General features: G+C 38.9%; 1 protein-coding gene across 1 annotated transcript in view; it reads left to right on the top strand.

Moving 5' to 3' along the window:
* The window catches only part of LOC139762775 (FRAS1-related extracellular matrix protein 2-like), an 84553-nt gene that overhangs the window by 36804 nt on the left and 32740 nt on the right, over positions 1–15009 (top strand). Inside the window, exons 2-10 of the mRNA XM_071687913.1 lie at positions 1971–2060; positions 8300–8446; positions 10290–10520; positions 11067–11192; positions 12630–12714; positions 13273–13436; positions 13884–14033; positions 14223–14432; positions 14685–14793. Of these exons, the coding sequence (XP_071544014.1) occupies positions 1971–2060; positions 8300–8446; positions 10290–10520; positions 11067–11192; positions 12630–12714; positions 13273–13436; positions 13884–14033; positions 14223–14432; positions 14685–14793 (1312 nt within the window). The remainder of the gene's footprint in view (positions 1–1970; positions 2061–8299; positions 8447–10289; positions 10521–11066; positions 11193–12629; positions 12715–13272; positions 13437–13883; positions 14034–14222; positions 14433–14684; positions 14794–15009) is intronic.

Genomic DNA, 15009 nt, shown 5'->3' with positions numbered 1-15009 from the left:
GCATGTGAAGCGTCCGGGGTAAACCATGGAAAGCTGTGTAGGTATGTATATTTGCGTGTGTGGACGTGTGTATGTACATGTGTATGGGGGGGGTTGGGCCATTTCTTTCGTCTGTTTCCTTGCGCTACCTCGCAAACGCGGGAGACAGCGACAAAGTATAAAAAAAAAAAAAAAAAAAAAAAAAAAAATATATATATATAAATCATAGCGTTACTGAAGGGCATGAGCCACGGAAACGATCACAACACTGGATCTGTGAGACTATGGCCTCTCCCTGGGTCGAGGAGGAGAATAACACTAACCATACATCACCCGTACGCCCGTAAGACGCTTCAGGGAGAAGAGGGCTGGAGCTCCAAGCTTATAAACTCCCCCCCCCTTCCTCTTGTATCATCGCTTTATGCGGGAGAGAACACAAGGATGAAGAAGAAGAGAGGATTTTACCACAAAGTCCATCCATCTGTTTCACGGGGAGAAGGCGGGATGCTAAACTAAACACAAAAATATTACCATAGCCGTCCTGCTCAGCTCACGGGGGTACTTCACAGAAAATGGGACTTGCAGCGGTCAGCCGGCCACCGGGGCTGAGGCGCCGAACTAAAAGTAAAGTAGTGTCAAATCAATAGCGTTTCTTCTCCTGTGTACACAAAGGGAAATTCCAGCCATACCCTTCGCGCTCGTCTGCATTTCATAACCCAGGAACATTACAAGCCTCGGCCATTACAGTCAGTGGTCCAAGGGGCGGTCATACGGTGAGAGAGACAACAGTATGACAACGGCCGCTTTGGAGTCAAGAGTACAGATCGGAGGCAGATAGAGAAAGCGAGCCATCTACTCCGTGTGCTCATCCCTCAATATTTCTACTCTTTCATAATCTGCCACACTTTCATCTAATAGTGTGTGTGTGTGTGTGTGTGTGTGTGTGTTGGGTAGGCTGCAACAGAGAAAAACCCGACTTTCCTTAGCTTATCCCAAGACCCTGATATTTTGGGTGGCTGAAAATTATACGACCCGACTTTCATTACGTCACCACTGCTTGTATGCTTCCATGACTGTGGTGAAATTAGCAGAATTTCGGAGACACGTAAAGCTAGTACGAATTTATTCAGGAATGTATTCCCTATACAGTACATACGGTTCCATTAAATCAACACCAAAAATGATAGAGGGTGTATATTTTGACGCTATCGCCAGGGCCCTCCCCAAATCCTACACACACACACACCACTACTGCGGCCCCATGAACTAGTCAACACACGGACTGACCTCACGTCTGCCTCGAACCTTCCCCATTCACATAGTATCCAGCAGACCAAATAGGCTGGCTAATAACTACAAGAGAGAATACGGGGGAGAAAGCTTACATATACAAAGGAAAAAAAAATTGAATCTGAAAGACGTGACATGGTTCAGCATCTGTCTTATTACTGTATCAAATCAACATTTCGTACCTGCCTCTTGTAATCGAATCACTGTGTTGGGAATTTTTCAAAGGAATTTGTAGAAGGGTAATTGGGAGTGCAGCAAGGAAGAGACAGGTAAACAAGTGTTCCACTGTCAGTCTATCAAGGGTAGATTTTTATCATTTTTGATGATAAAAGAAAAAACACAGAGGAAAGATAGGTTGGAAATCTTAAACGACTTAAACCTTAAACCTTCACTATGTCGTAAATGTTTTATCTTTATAATTGTGAATCGCTTACTGTTGGGGACAACGAAGATTACTACCCACGTATCCCCAGCGTGTGTCGTAGAAGACGACAAAGGAGGACTTGAGTGGGTTGGGCTTAAAAAAAATTTGGCTAAGGGAGGAGACGCGAAAAGGTTCGGTCATCCATTCCTGACGCTACACTGCTGACGTGGGAAAGGTGAACATGCATCAAAATAGCATTGTGTATGTAACATCCATTTATGCATATATCTTCTGGAGGTAAATATATATGTATTCACGCCACTTTCTTCTCCCACAGAGGATGTGAACGAACGGCGGATCGCCTACCACCTGCAGGAGGGCGTGAACGTCACCAGCGACTCCTTCGGTTTCTCTGTTGTTGATACAGGTAATACACCAAGATGAACAGCAACGGTCCCAGGACCCCGCACCCTGGGGCACGCCGCTGGTAACCCCCCAGCCCACATTATGAAGGCTCCTCTGGCACCCGTCCTGTTAACGGGCCGCCAACGAGTAAATAACGGTCCGACGAACTAAGAAACAAAAGCGACCTGTCACTTATGGCCTTTTGTTCTCATTGGTCGTACAGAGAAACGCACTCATCGACATTTGAGACAAGCCACACAGTATGTTGTCAGTTAAACCAAAACGATGTATATAAAGAAACGTTCCGTATATTATTCATTACGGATGAAAACTACTGAGGTCATGGATCAAGTACTGTAGTTGAACATCGAATGTATAACCAAAATGATTTGCCTAATAAGACATCTGGTAGAATTTACGTGAGGGTATTCAGCGAACTTGGGACATAAGAAGCTCAGGCTGGTGGGGCCTAGGCTTGAGCAGGGCTGGCCACAAAACTCCACTAGTGCTAGACCACAATAAAGATGCAGCTGCAGAAATCAACAGCGTTATTTTTTATATCTTTTAATGGTACCTGTTCTCACTGGATATGGACACCTATGTTTACACGTAACGAATAAAAAAAAATCTGAATATTTGTGAATAGCTGCACAAGTTTTGGGTGCAACACTACGTTATTATGAATATGAGAACTTTATCAAATACTAGCGGTCAAAAATCTGGAAAGATTATCATTTAACGGACAAGAGTACCAGGAAATCTCATCTTCCTCACGAATGCTTTGAGTGTACATTAAACTTTATCAGCTTCATTTTCGAGAAGTAATGCTCACCCGTTTTCACGGCTATTTGTATCATCGGGAAAATGCTAAACTATTATGATGATTACGTAGAAATTAGTGAAGTTGTGGTCATTAAGAATCCTCGCTGGGCTCATGACATCTTACGTGAGTAGTTTTCAACAATTCGAGATCACCGCCCACCATCCTCCCCTTCATATAACTGGTTCCTACAGTAGTTGCTATAGACCCTAGGGGTCGAAAAGGGATCGAAAACGCTCTAGGGGTAAGAGGAACTTCAAAAGTTTATGAAATGAAGGAAATGCAAAGCAAGTTTCTTTTCTTCAAAAAAAAAAAGTTGAAAAATTATGAACTATTGATTATCATTAGGCAAGCCCATCCATCTCATTAACGATGTAAACTTACTAACTATAAAAACGAGGTATAAAATGTCACACCAAAACATAGTAGCAACGATGGAATTTCAAGCTGTTTCATCTACGCTTTGTGTGTTTGTGTGGTTCAAATGCTGTACTGTATCGTGCACCACTGCACCTGGATCGCACTTAGGCTGTCATTACGAACTTCCTAAACTGACATCACTGTCTTCCTAACTAATATCAGTCTTCCTAACTAGTATCACTGTCTTCCTAACTAATATCAGTCTTCCTAACTAGTATCACTGTCTTCCTAACTAGTATCACCGTCTTCCTAACTAGTATCACTGTCTTCCTAACTAGTATCACTGTCTTCCTAACTAGTATCGCTGTCTTCCTAACTAGTATCACTGTCTTCCTAACTAGTATCACTGTCTTCCTAACCAGTATCACTGTCTTCCTAACTAGTATCACTGTCTTCCTAACTAGTATCGGTCTTCCTAACTAGTATCACTCTTCCTAACTAGTATCACTGTCATCCTAACTAGTATCACTGTCTTCCTAACTAGTATCACTGTCTTCCTAACTAGTATCACTGTCTTCCTAACTAGTATCGCTGTCTACCTAACATCACTGTCTTCCTAACTAGTATCACTGTCCTTCTAACTAGTATCACTGTCTTCCTAAGTTGTATCACTGTCAAACGTGACACTAGTTTCTCGAAAGCAGTGGTGAACACAGATTCGCGGACGCAGACTGAGGGAAGAAACGGAAAGTGCGAGACGTTGTAGTCTTATCTGCCAGCTGAAAATATCGTGTCGTAGCGCCTCCACTGGTCTTGAAGACAAATGTAGGGCAGTGTTTAAACATCTTTATCTGGTCCTGTGCAATACTACACAGGCACTGACATCTATTCTAGGTGAGTGACGTCAGCAGTAGTCCAAAATTAATCAATAGGATAACAGCTGTGATTTTATTCTAGATAAATCTACTTAATTGATTTCAGTTAATAATTTGGATCGTCATCACGTTGTATGCTCACTACATGGTCTTGCGTGACTGAATCAAACTTAAAAACGAAAAAAAAAACAATAAACTTTCCATTATGTGGCATACACAGCCTATTGAAGGGCCATATCATGTCCTAATTGATACAAAATAACAAGAAGCTTTCCGAATGCGATTTGCCGTTATTTAAGTCAACCGTTCATCCACTTCAGCCTTAGTCTTTTCTCTTATTCGATCCACTGTTTCATTCCACACGTTTTCCACTCTCCTAAATCATCAAGTGGAAGTGGACTAGCCATCCTATCCATAACGAATGAAACAATTTACAGCAAAAGCAAGTTTTGAATTCTCTTGGCCTGACCACCACACCGAACTCAACTTACCCATACTCTATCCCACTCAACGTCTCTACGATAAATTCAAGTAAAATTACTGCAAGTTTGATTAGATTAGGCTTCATTTAGGAGAGAATATGGTAAGAATGATAACTTCTTTCCCCCTGACACCTCGAAGCTGTATAACTACCAATCATGTCTTTCCCAGTAACTAAGATGTGGCATTAAAAAAAAATCACTTCCTCCAACATTCGTACATAATCATCCTTGTCTATTGTTATTCCCTTTCATTAACCTCTTTATATTTCAATTAAATCCCGGCCTTGATGTAGACTGAAGCTTCCATCATACAATAAAAATAGGTCTGATTAAGTAATGTTACGTAGACTGGCTAGGCTTGGTTAAGACTAGAATTGGCAAGTAATGTTAAGTAGACTGGCTAGGCTTGGTTAAGACTAGAATTGGCAAGTAATGTTAAGTAGACTGGCTAGGCTTGGTTAAGACTAGAATTGGTTGATTAAGTGTAGTTAAGTAACGTTAGGTTATATTATGGTGCATTAGTCTGGCTAGGATATGGTTGTCCAACCTACTTACATAATAATAATGATAACGATAATGATAATAATAATGATAATACATACATACATTTCATAATGATAGTAATACATATATTTCATAATAATAATAATATTAATAATAATAATGATACTAATAATGATAACACATACATTACATAATGATAATAATACATACATACATTTCATAATAATAACAATAAGACATACATACATACATACATTTCATAATGGCAAAAATGTCATCATTACTCAGAACACTACATCTATTGACCACTTCACTACAGCCTAGGAATTCCGTAGATAAAGCTGATATTTAGATCATCTTAATGGTTGATGATAAATACTGGATCAGCCTGGCTTACCTGGTCGTAATCTTATATTTTAATAACAATACACACTGGGTAAACTCACCTGTCACAACCAGAGATAAATGAAGCCCCTGCATGATTTCCTTGGAAACTTCGATAACTGAGTGTGGCTATAACCTCTTCTCCATGACAATGAACCTGAAATAAATGTTTAATTGATAACTACACATACGCCATAAATTGCTACACAAATACCATACATTCTTACACATATACCATATATGGCCCTGAAATATATTTTTCATATCCTTTTTCTATTTACTCTTCGTCTAGATATGTTTGGCATCATGAAACTTCAACAAAGATGATGATCTTTTCCTAGAATCACTTACCTTAGATTTTTCGTTTTGAATCTTGGAATAACTGTTTTGGCGCCATTACCATCCATAGGGCAGCTGTGTCCCTTCTGCTGCTGAAATCATGACATTTTCTGGTTACTTAACAAGCCACATGCTGAATAACAAGATCTTTTGATTCTGTAGCGAAAGAGATTATATAGATGATACATACATTGATGTAAGGTGCAAGATACCAGAAAATACAGTAGGGCTGACGGCTACCTATCACTCACAAGGTATTTCATGGAACAGTACAGTTACTACCACTTGTATCATGGTATCAACATGACATTATCTACTTGCTGAACAGAATGTCATGTATTTTCACGAAATGTACTCATTACATACCTTGATATTACGGAAACTTCTCTCTACGATTCATCTCAACCACATTTCAAACTTTCGGCTGGCGGCATGTTTATGACGTCATAGAGGTCGTTCTGTAATGGGGATGCATCTTGGAAAATAGGTAAGCTATATATATATATATATATATATATATATATATATATATATTTACCTATGCAAAGGAGCTATATTCCAGTCAACAGAAATAGTTTCAATAGGTTTCAATATATTTTTATGACAGAAAATTAGTCTACCCTGAACAGTCCTTTTAAGTGATGCATTATCTCAGTAACAGATAACTTTAGAGACCTCCATTAAAATAAAGTAAATGAATAACAGTTTAGTTTCCCAGCAAAAGATATTTTTTCCTACAAAGTGTGTAGCGCTCCATTGTGAAGAGGCGAGTTGTTTTTAAGCACAGTAATAGCCTTGGTTTATACTTACTTTTGCTTGAAAATTTATTAAATATTTTGCAAGATCATTCCCTCTTACCAGCTAAAGATGGTTGAAAAAATAACCAACTGCGAATGTGGCGGCCAGTACCTGGCGTGTGTGTGTGTGTGCTGGTTGTTTCCCGCGTTTCGGCAACCGATAACATTTCGTGTGATATTTCTCCATGGTGAACGAATGAGGCTTTAAAGGAACGCCATACAACACGGACTCAATCTTCCTCGTATCTGGAGGTTGTAGTATGGTAGAAAGACCATCATCAAAGGCATAAGTAAGTGCAACATGGAGGCTTCTCCCGCGCGTCGACTTCAGCAGATCGCCAACCTCAGTCAAGCCACGTCTACCGCCAACTTACTAGCGTTTTGTCCCTCCAACTTACTAGCGGTATGTCTGTTATCAAATAATTCCATTATAACCTATAAGTTCTCCCTAAGTCCAGTACACAAAGCCATTCCCAACGACGATATCCAACAGGTGATTGTGTTGTCTGGAGAAACATGTCTGTATTTGGGTAAGCATTAATGTACAAGTATTATGACAATCTGGACGCACTTTAAAGGCAAGTAGCAGATCTGATGTCCACAGGAAAGGTAAAGGTTATCTTTATTCCAGATTTTAATTTCTTTGATCACCGATGATCACACGATGTAAATTCTCAATTTTGTACATTATGTTTGTCTCTTCTCTTTCCCGTTCACCATAATGCTTCTTCCTGTACTCTTGATATCCATAAGCTTCCCTGTGTACTATATATTCCCATGTTTACTAAGACTTTCATGCAGTCTTTTCAAGCGCATTCTTTCATGTTATTCTGCCCCGACCTACTGACCATTTTTCAGTCTCGAGTGCTTTATGTATCTTTTTATCTCTCCACACTTTCATAGAAGTACTAGTGGGGCTGAAATCCTTACTCTGTGCTGGAAGTATGTATTAATATCTTTATTTTTGCCTCATTGTACAATTAATGCCCCCATTAATTGTCCCCACTGACTTTGGAGTATGGCCAGTAATGGAGCAGGTGCGTCTGATGTGAGTTCCATATTCCAGCGAAGGTTCTGAGGACTTGAATTATGAAATTAAGATTCCTTGAACCTATTGAGTTGTAGCTCTTCTTGGGACAGAGGTTCTAGACGTAGTGGAGGAGGGCGAACTAGATTCACTTAAAAATAATTCAAGACTTCAAATGGTTCAAGGGTTATCCTTGAGACAGACCCATTACAGTAATCCAATGGCCTCATTTCGGTGTCCATCTACTGCACTTTGCATTAATCAAGTCAGATTTCATTGGTATGTCTGACCAAAGCTGGAGTCTTTCAATTTCTTTTTGGAAGTTATGGCAATTATCTTGGGTAAACGTTCATTTATGAATAGTGTCCCTGTGGAAAATGATTTCCTTCAGGAATAGGAGCAATTCTGAGGTATGCCCAGAGGGATATTTTAGTCATGTTACAGCTACTGTATCTCCTGCACCGCCTACAAATCATACATTTCCCAGTATTCTTTCATCTGTATCTTTTCCAGTCCTTGTGATTTTTGCAACTTCCATATATCACACAACTCCTACAGCCCAGATATAACAACTTCAGTAAGCCATGTAACTCTTACAGTGTTCACAATTGTCTCCCTATACCACAAAGAGACTCATCCAACCACTAATCTTTACCCTCACTGCCACCGGCAGGAGAGAACCAGCTCGAGCCACAAGTGTTCAAACTGGCATGGTCTTGGGTCAGCCTGGAGAAGGAGGTCTATGAGGTCAACGAGACTAGTGAGATGCTCATTGTCACCCTCAGGAGACGAGGTTATCTTGGAGAAACTTCGTTTGTTAGTACGTTCCCCCAAGGGTTTGTGTTTGCGTGTGATTGCTATTTTTGTGTTACGCAGAGAGAGTTTTACACTCCGTGTTTCCCTGTCTCTTAACCTTTTGTATGTGCACACACACACACATACACACACACACACACACACACCCTAGCTTATGCCAGGACCAGGTGTGCTTGTGTTGTCTTGATATTTGGAATTTATTTATTTAATTTACAGTTTTCTCAAAGAGAGACTTTGGCAACAGGTTATGTACCAGTTCCCTCACATGCACACATATCCCTGCAGCTTATTTTCTGCTAGACGATATTCTTGTCCCATTCTCATTGTTTTGCACTTTGGTTAAATTTCATTAACCACGTATCACTCTAACTCTGGAACTTTAAAATTGATGCAATCCACATCTCATGACATTTTGGTGTAAGTACGGTTAGGAAGAACATGGTCCAAAAACTTATGGGATACTCCTGGTGACCCCAACCCATTTCAGGAAGGCTCCTCTGTCATTTGTCCATTGTTTCCTTCCATTAATTTGATAACCATGAAAGGATCTTTCCCTTTGTCTTGTCTGATGACCCAGCTTCTTCACTGAGTTCCTGTGTGGTGTAGTGTCAAATACCTTTTGGTAACCCAAATGGAGTCTAAAATGGAGCTCATTTTCACACCTTAGAGGACTGTAACACAAAGCCTCCTTTCACCTGAATATCCTTCTTGTTTAGGTAGTTTTATTTTTGCACGTGGTCATCAGGCTGCTTTCTAATTATCTTTTTCGACATTTTACAGCCAACACATAGAAAAACTGGTCTGTTGTTCAACACAACTCTCTAGTCTCCTTTCTTGAATATTTTCCCACTCCCATTCCCATTGCAGTTTACCTTCCTTTGGCAACATATTAAACTACATTTCAAGCAGCATGTCTGCTCGTTTGTTAAGCACATATGGAGAAACTTTACTAGGGCCATGACCCTTATATAAGACAAAGGTCTTTGTTTTTCCTAGAAGTTTCTTTGTTTTCCATAGCCTCCTCTCCACTCCATTCCATCAGTGTAAGGGCTGTATTGTCTTCTGTGAAAACAGTTTTGAACTTGACTCATCTCCTGACACATATTTACTTAAATCCTCTACAACTTGTCCTTTTGAATCTGACAATCTGATTAGTTATTCTTTAATTGGTAATTTACTACTGATGATTTGCCTTCAACCTTTTTGAGATTATCATGATTATATGTATTAATTTCCAAATTTCTTCTTCCATTTAATGACACATCATGACCTTTGATTTGATTCATCAGTTTTAATCTCTTCATCCATTTGCTGTAAGTTTTTCACCTTTTTCTCAATTATTGATGATGATTTCCCTACCCATATATTTTCAACTCATTCATCCTTTGATTCTTTGATCTTTCCTCCTTGTGATAGACTGTTAAGATCCCTTTGATTCATTTTCCTTCTATCAGATCAAGTTTCACCTTGGTGGTTTCAATGATTTACTTCACTTTTAGCTTTAGATTTCTAACCTCTCTTGGTTCTGGGAGTACAGTAAATATGTTCATTAATTTTAGTTTCAGTATAAAAGGTTGGAAATCTTCATGGAAAAATTTTACTGTAACCCTGTTCACTTCCTTAATCTTCTAAGTGTTCACAGTCAAGCTCATATACCAGAAGTTATGAATTTAAACGGACAATAATTTGTGTATTATGTGTTTGTGCTAGTTCACATTTTTTGTATGATGATGATATCCATTTTTGTAGCCATAGTATCTGTTCATGGGCTTTAGCGATTAGTCACTTGTATATCAAGCAAATTTTACATTTAACCTAAAATTTGTTACATCCATCTTTAATTGCAGCCATGGATCTGCAAAACAAGACCGCCCACACTGACCTGGACCTGCATTACTCATATGCTCGCCAGGTTCAGTTTAACCCAGGCCAGAAGTCAGCTCAGTGGCGCCTGAGACTGGTAGATGATGTGTTGTATGAGGGGAGAGAAACTCTGAGCCTCACCCTGCGACATCCGGTGATGACAGCACTGGAGACCCCGCTGCATGCTGTTATCACTATCCATGATGAAGAAGATGGTGAGGCATAGTTAAGAGGCTGCAGATCATTGGGAATCACAGTTTCAAGGAAGTGTGCATTAGTTTTATGTCCAGACTGTAGATAAGATGCAGAGGCTAACCTTCGATTTGTTTTATTAGTTTAACTTTTTAAGGTGAATAGGAAGCTTGGATAAATTTCCTAAGGTGGCTTGCCTGTGTGAATATAGAGTCTGGGGAGTTAAGAAGAACTGACAGGTAACCTTACCTGGCTTTCAGTATCTTCTACTGATACTTGGTGTTGACAGCATTAGTATTAGTACTGTTTATATCCTACTTCAGTGGAGCATTCCATGGAATTATTACTGATGTCAAGGGTGTCTCTTGGGTGTAATAGCACAAATTGTCAGACGCTTCATCTTAGGTAGCTCCATACACCGGTCATAAAACCATGCAAACACCTGTATGTAAGTAAGGCTGTTGCATGTTTCAAAGATTCAGAGATCATAAATGTGTGTGTTGACATGTTAGCTTTACATCCCACCACTCACCAGATAAGAACTACTGTACTTTATTTTTATATTGCAGTGAGTCGAGTAGAATTTGCTGAAGTGGAGTATAAGGTTGAGGAAGATATAGGAGAACTGCCGATAACCCTCGTCCGTCATGGTGATGTGTCTCAGGAGCTGGCTGTGAAATGTGCCACCCACTCTGGTTAGTCTAGTCTTCCATCACACCTCAGTGCTAAAACTTTGCTTTACACATAGTCAATTTTTATTTTGTTTTTGTCAGCTCTTAAATTTATAGCACTGATAGAAGGTCTAGACATAATGATTATATTGCATATTGAGAGGGTGTGACTCTTCCTGTACTCTGCCATCATAGAAATAGCAAAACCTTTCCAAACTAAATTCTCTATGATAGATATTAGAGTTGTTATTATATCTTGAATGATTTTATGACCCTTTGGTATCATGACCTGGCCTTTGACCTTGCCTATAGAGTTCATGTTAAGGGTAGTACCTTCATACCCAAGGGTCATACCATCATTCTCAAAGATTGTAAAATCATACTCAAGGGTCATACTCTCCAGCTGAAATGTCATGATATTATGCTCTCACCCTTATGTATGTTCAGGCCTCAATCACTCAAAATCTTTTTCACTCCATCCTTCCACCTCCAGCTTGGTCTCCCGCTTCTCCTTGTTCCCTCCGCCTCTGCCACATATAATCTTGTTGCCAATCTTTCCTCGCTCATTCTCTCCATATGTCCAAACCATTTCAACACTCTCTTCTGCTCTCTCAATCACATTCTTTTTATTTCCACACATCTCTTACCCTTTCATTACTTACTCGATCAAACCACCTCACACCACATATTGTCCTCAAACATTTTATATGTAGTAACAGGTGTGTAACACTGCAAGAAAATAACCTGAAACACCAAACACAGTGGGAGTACTAACCCATATAGATTTTTGTTTCTTATGGATTATATTCTGTCTACACATCAGACAAGCTAGTAGAAGTTGGTCATCTAGTATTATGGAATTTTATGATAAACATATATGGGTCATAGTAAGGATATGAAATTTGTGGTTCATCTGATGCATCTGCATGGATATGTATTGGTTTTTGAATAGTTCTTGCCAGTAAAAAAAAATCAGATTTAATGATATTGTCAAATCATTACAAAGTTAGGACTCCTGAAAAGATTTTCAATGTCATGACATAATTACAACTAATGTTTTTACTGTTTAATTTATGATCCCAGAAAATAAGATTTATGGTCCCTCTTTGGGTACATATACATGATTGGCATGTTTAATATGTTTTAACTTTTGGCAGTTATGTAATGAAGTGTATTGCTGTATTTTAAGTTGCAGGGAAAGTCAGTTAAGCATTTTTTAATGTTTTCCAAATTTTCTATAAAGGTTTACTGCATATGATACATTATCTCTGCATCATATCCATTACCTTATGATTCATACCATTCATTACTTAATTGGTTGTATTGTCTTCTTCCTTATTTTCTTGAATTTTCAACATGTTTATAACATTTTAGTGATTACATTATGAACCCATATGGTTAAGTACTCTGTTTTCATTTTTTGCCAAGTAAGCAGGTGATTATACAAGAGGTAACTTTCAGGCAGTGCCACAGGGACGGTGCCAGCTACTGTACTGTCTTACTCTGATTACATCTCCCATCCAAATGACCCAAAATCCATGGTCAGGTGAGTTTTGAAATTATTTTAGTTGAAAGTAATGGTGTATGAAGAAACTGCTTTCTTTGAAATAGATATTCTTAAGTCATCCAATTCATGAAGGATCATTAGAGTGTAACTCTATTCTGTATTTGCTGTACACAGTCTGTTGCTGTTATTTCTTAAGCAATGTAGAGATGTACCATCAGAAACTTGTTTCAGTCTGTATAGAAATTGAAACCTAGGGGTAATGAATTGCAAAGTCAGTTTTGCTTGGAATTCATGCAGCTGATTTTATATTTTCTTTAGGGCCTGTGAAAGGTCATTTGATAGTGACAGTGTGTAATGCAGTAAGTAATATTGTTTCATGTCTTGCTATGCAGTTTTTGTAACACCTCTCTTAAGTGTAGAATTTTATGATACAGAAACAAAAACAAAGACAATTTTAATCAGCTACTGATATCATTTCTTGAAGAAAAGCTTGAAAGTGAAGGTAGTAGGTGGAAGAAACCACTTCACATGTTGCTGATTAGGTACAGACAGTGAAGCAAATCTCATTACTGATAGCATTATTATTCCTGTGATCAGATTTGGAAAGGGAGAGCGAGAGTCTGTGTGTCGTGTAATAATCATTGATGACTCCTTACATGAAGATGAGGAGTCATTTATTGTGGTACTAAGTCATCCCCTGGGTGGAGCCCTTGGGCACAAGAGCAACATCACCATCACCATCCTTCCAGACCTTAATGATGGTGAGAAATCATGTTGTGATGTGCTGTGCTATTCTGTGCTGTTCTTTCACGTAGTAGACAGGTTTACAGACATATGAAAGGAAGAGTTATTGCTTAATGCTTTATATTCATTACAAAGTAAAACTTACTGACTCTGTGAGTAGACTTATGTATACTGAAATGAATATCAGATATGATTTTAATGTGTGAAGGAGTAATGACTTCATATTTATGATATGATTGAATAACATGGCTATATTAATAGAGAATTGTAAATATTAGTTAGATCTTAACTAGATATGATGGAACACATATTACAGCTAACTCTGGTTTTCATAACTTGTGGCATATTGCATTAAGGATCCTCTTAAGAAGTCTGCTTTGTATCTCATAAAAACAAATCTGCAGTATCTTTCCAGAATTACTCTGGTAAATCACTTCATCCAACATGTGTTTTCTCTTTAACAGTTCCAGTAATATTCTTTGGGGAATCAGTGTATCATGTGGATGAGTCCATAGGATCAGTGGAGATCACTGTGTGGCGATCTGGCACTGACCTGTCTCGTATGGCTACTGCCCAGCTAGCTTCCAAGGCTCTAAGCCCTCAACAGGCACAAGGTAAGCTGCTTTAGTTGTGTTGTTGTAGCACAAGGTGCTTATAGGCAGTCATGCTTAGTTTTAGTACTTTTATTCAAAGCATAAGGAACTGGTAGGTTTGATATTACTTTAGTAGAGTTTTCATATTCTTGTGAGTATTTAGCAGAATATTTAGTTTTACCTTTCTAATATTATGCTTGTTATTCCCAGCTGGATACGACTATGTGGCTCTGGGTCGCCAGGTTGACTTCCTTGCAGGGGTGACAGTCCAGAGAGTGCAACTGACTATCTTGGATGACCTTGGACTGCCTGCATTAGAGGGTACTGAGATCCTAAAGCTGGTGTTGCAAGTGCCCTTCAATGCCTCCCTTGGAGACCCAGCTGTTGCCACCATCATCATCAATGATTCTCTTTCTGACTGTTAGTACTAAAAGATGGACAAAAGTTAGAGGTAGTTCCCCATAAGGGATGAATGGATATGTAACTTTTTTCTTCTTTGACAGTTTAGGTTAGACTCAAAACTGGTTTAACTCAACACCTTTCTGGGAAAGTCCCATTTGCTCATGATGATTTGTAATGAATTGTTGAAAATTGTAGAGATGTCGTTATGAGACAGATGTGATACTGAGCACCATCTTCTCAGATGATTATATACAGGTGGTTTCCTTGCAGTACCAAGGTTTGAGTTCCATGAGGCTGAGTACTCTGGCTATGAGGGTGATGGAGATGTGACAGCCTGGGTAAAACGCAGTGGAGACCTTGCGCATGCTGCCTCCGTCAGGTAGTTCTTTTAGGTAGTTGAATGTGAGCATTCTTGTCCTATGTATTTCTTTATATTTTCTCCACATCATTCTGCAATATATTGTATGTTCTACACTTACTGACATTATCTATCATGGTTTTTGGTACAGATTTCACCTCATTACCTTTATCATACAGTGCATGCATTCAACTGATCATTTGTCAATTTGCTTTTCTTTCCAACTCGCTGAAATTT

The sequence above is a fragment of the Panulirus ornatus genome, chromosome 44, assembly GCF_036320965.1.
Source record: "Panulirus ornatus isolate Po-2019 chromosome 44, ASM3632096v1, whole genome shotgun sequence".
NCBI lineage: Eukaryota > Metazoa > Arthropoda > Malacostraca > Decapoda > Palinuridae > Panulirus > Panulirus ornatus.
This window is presented reverse-complemented; position numbering and strand designations above follow the sequence as displayed.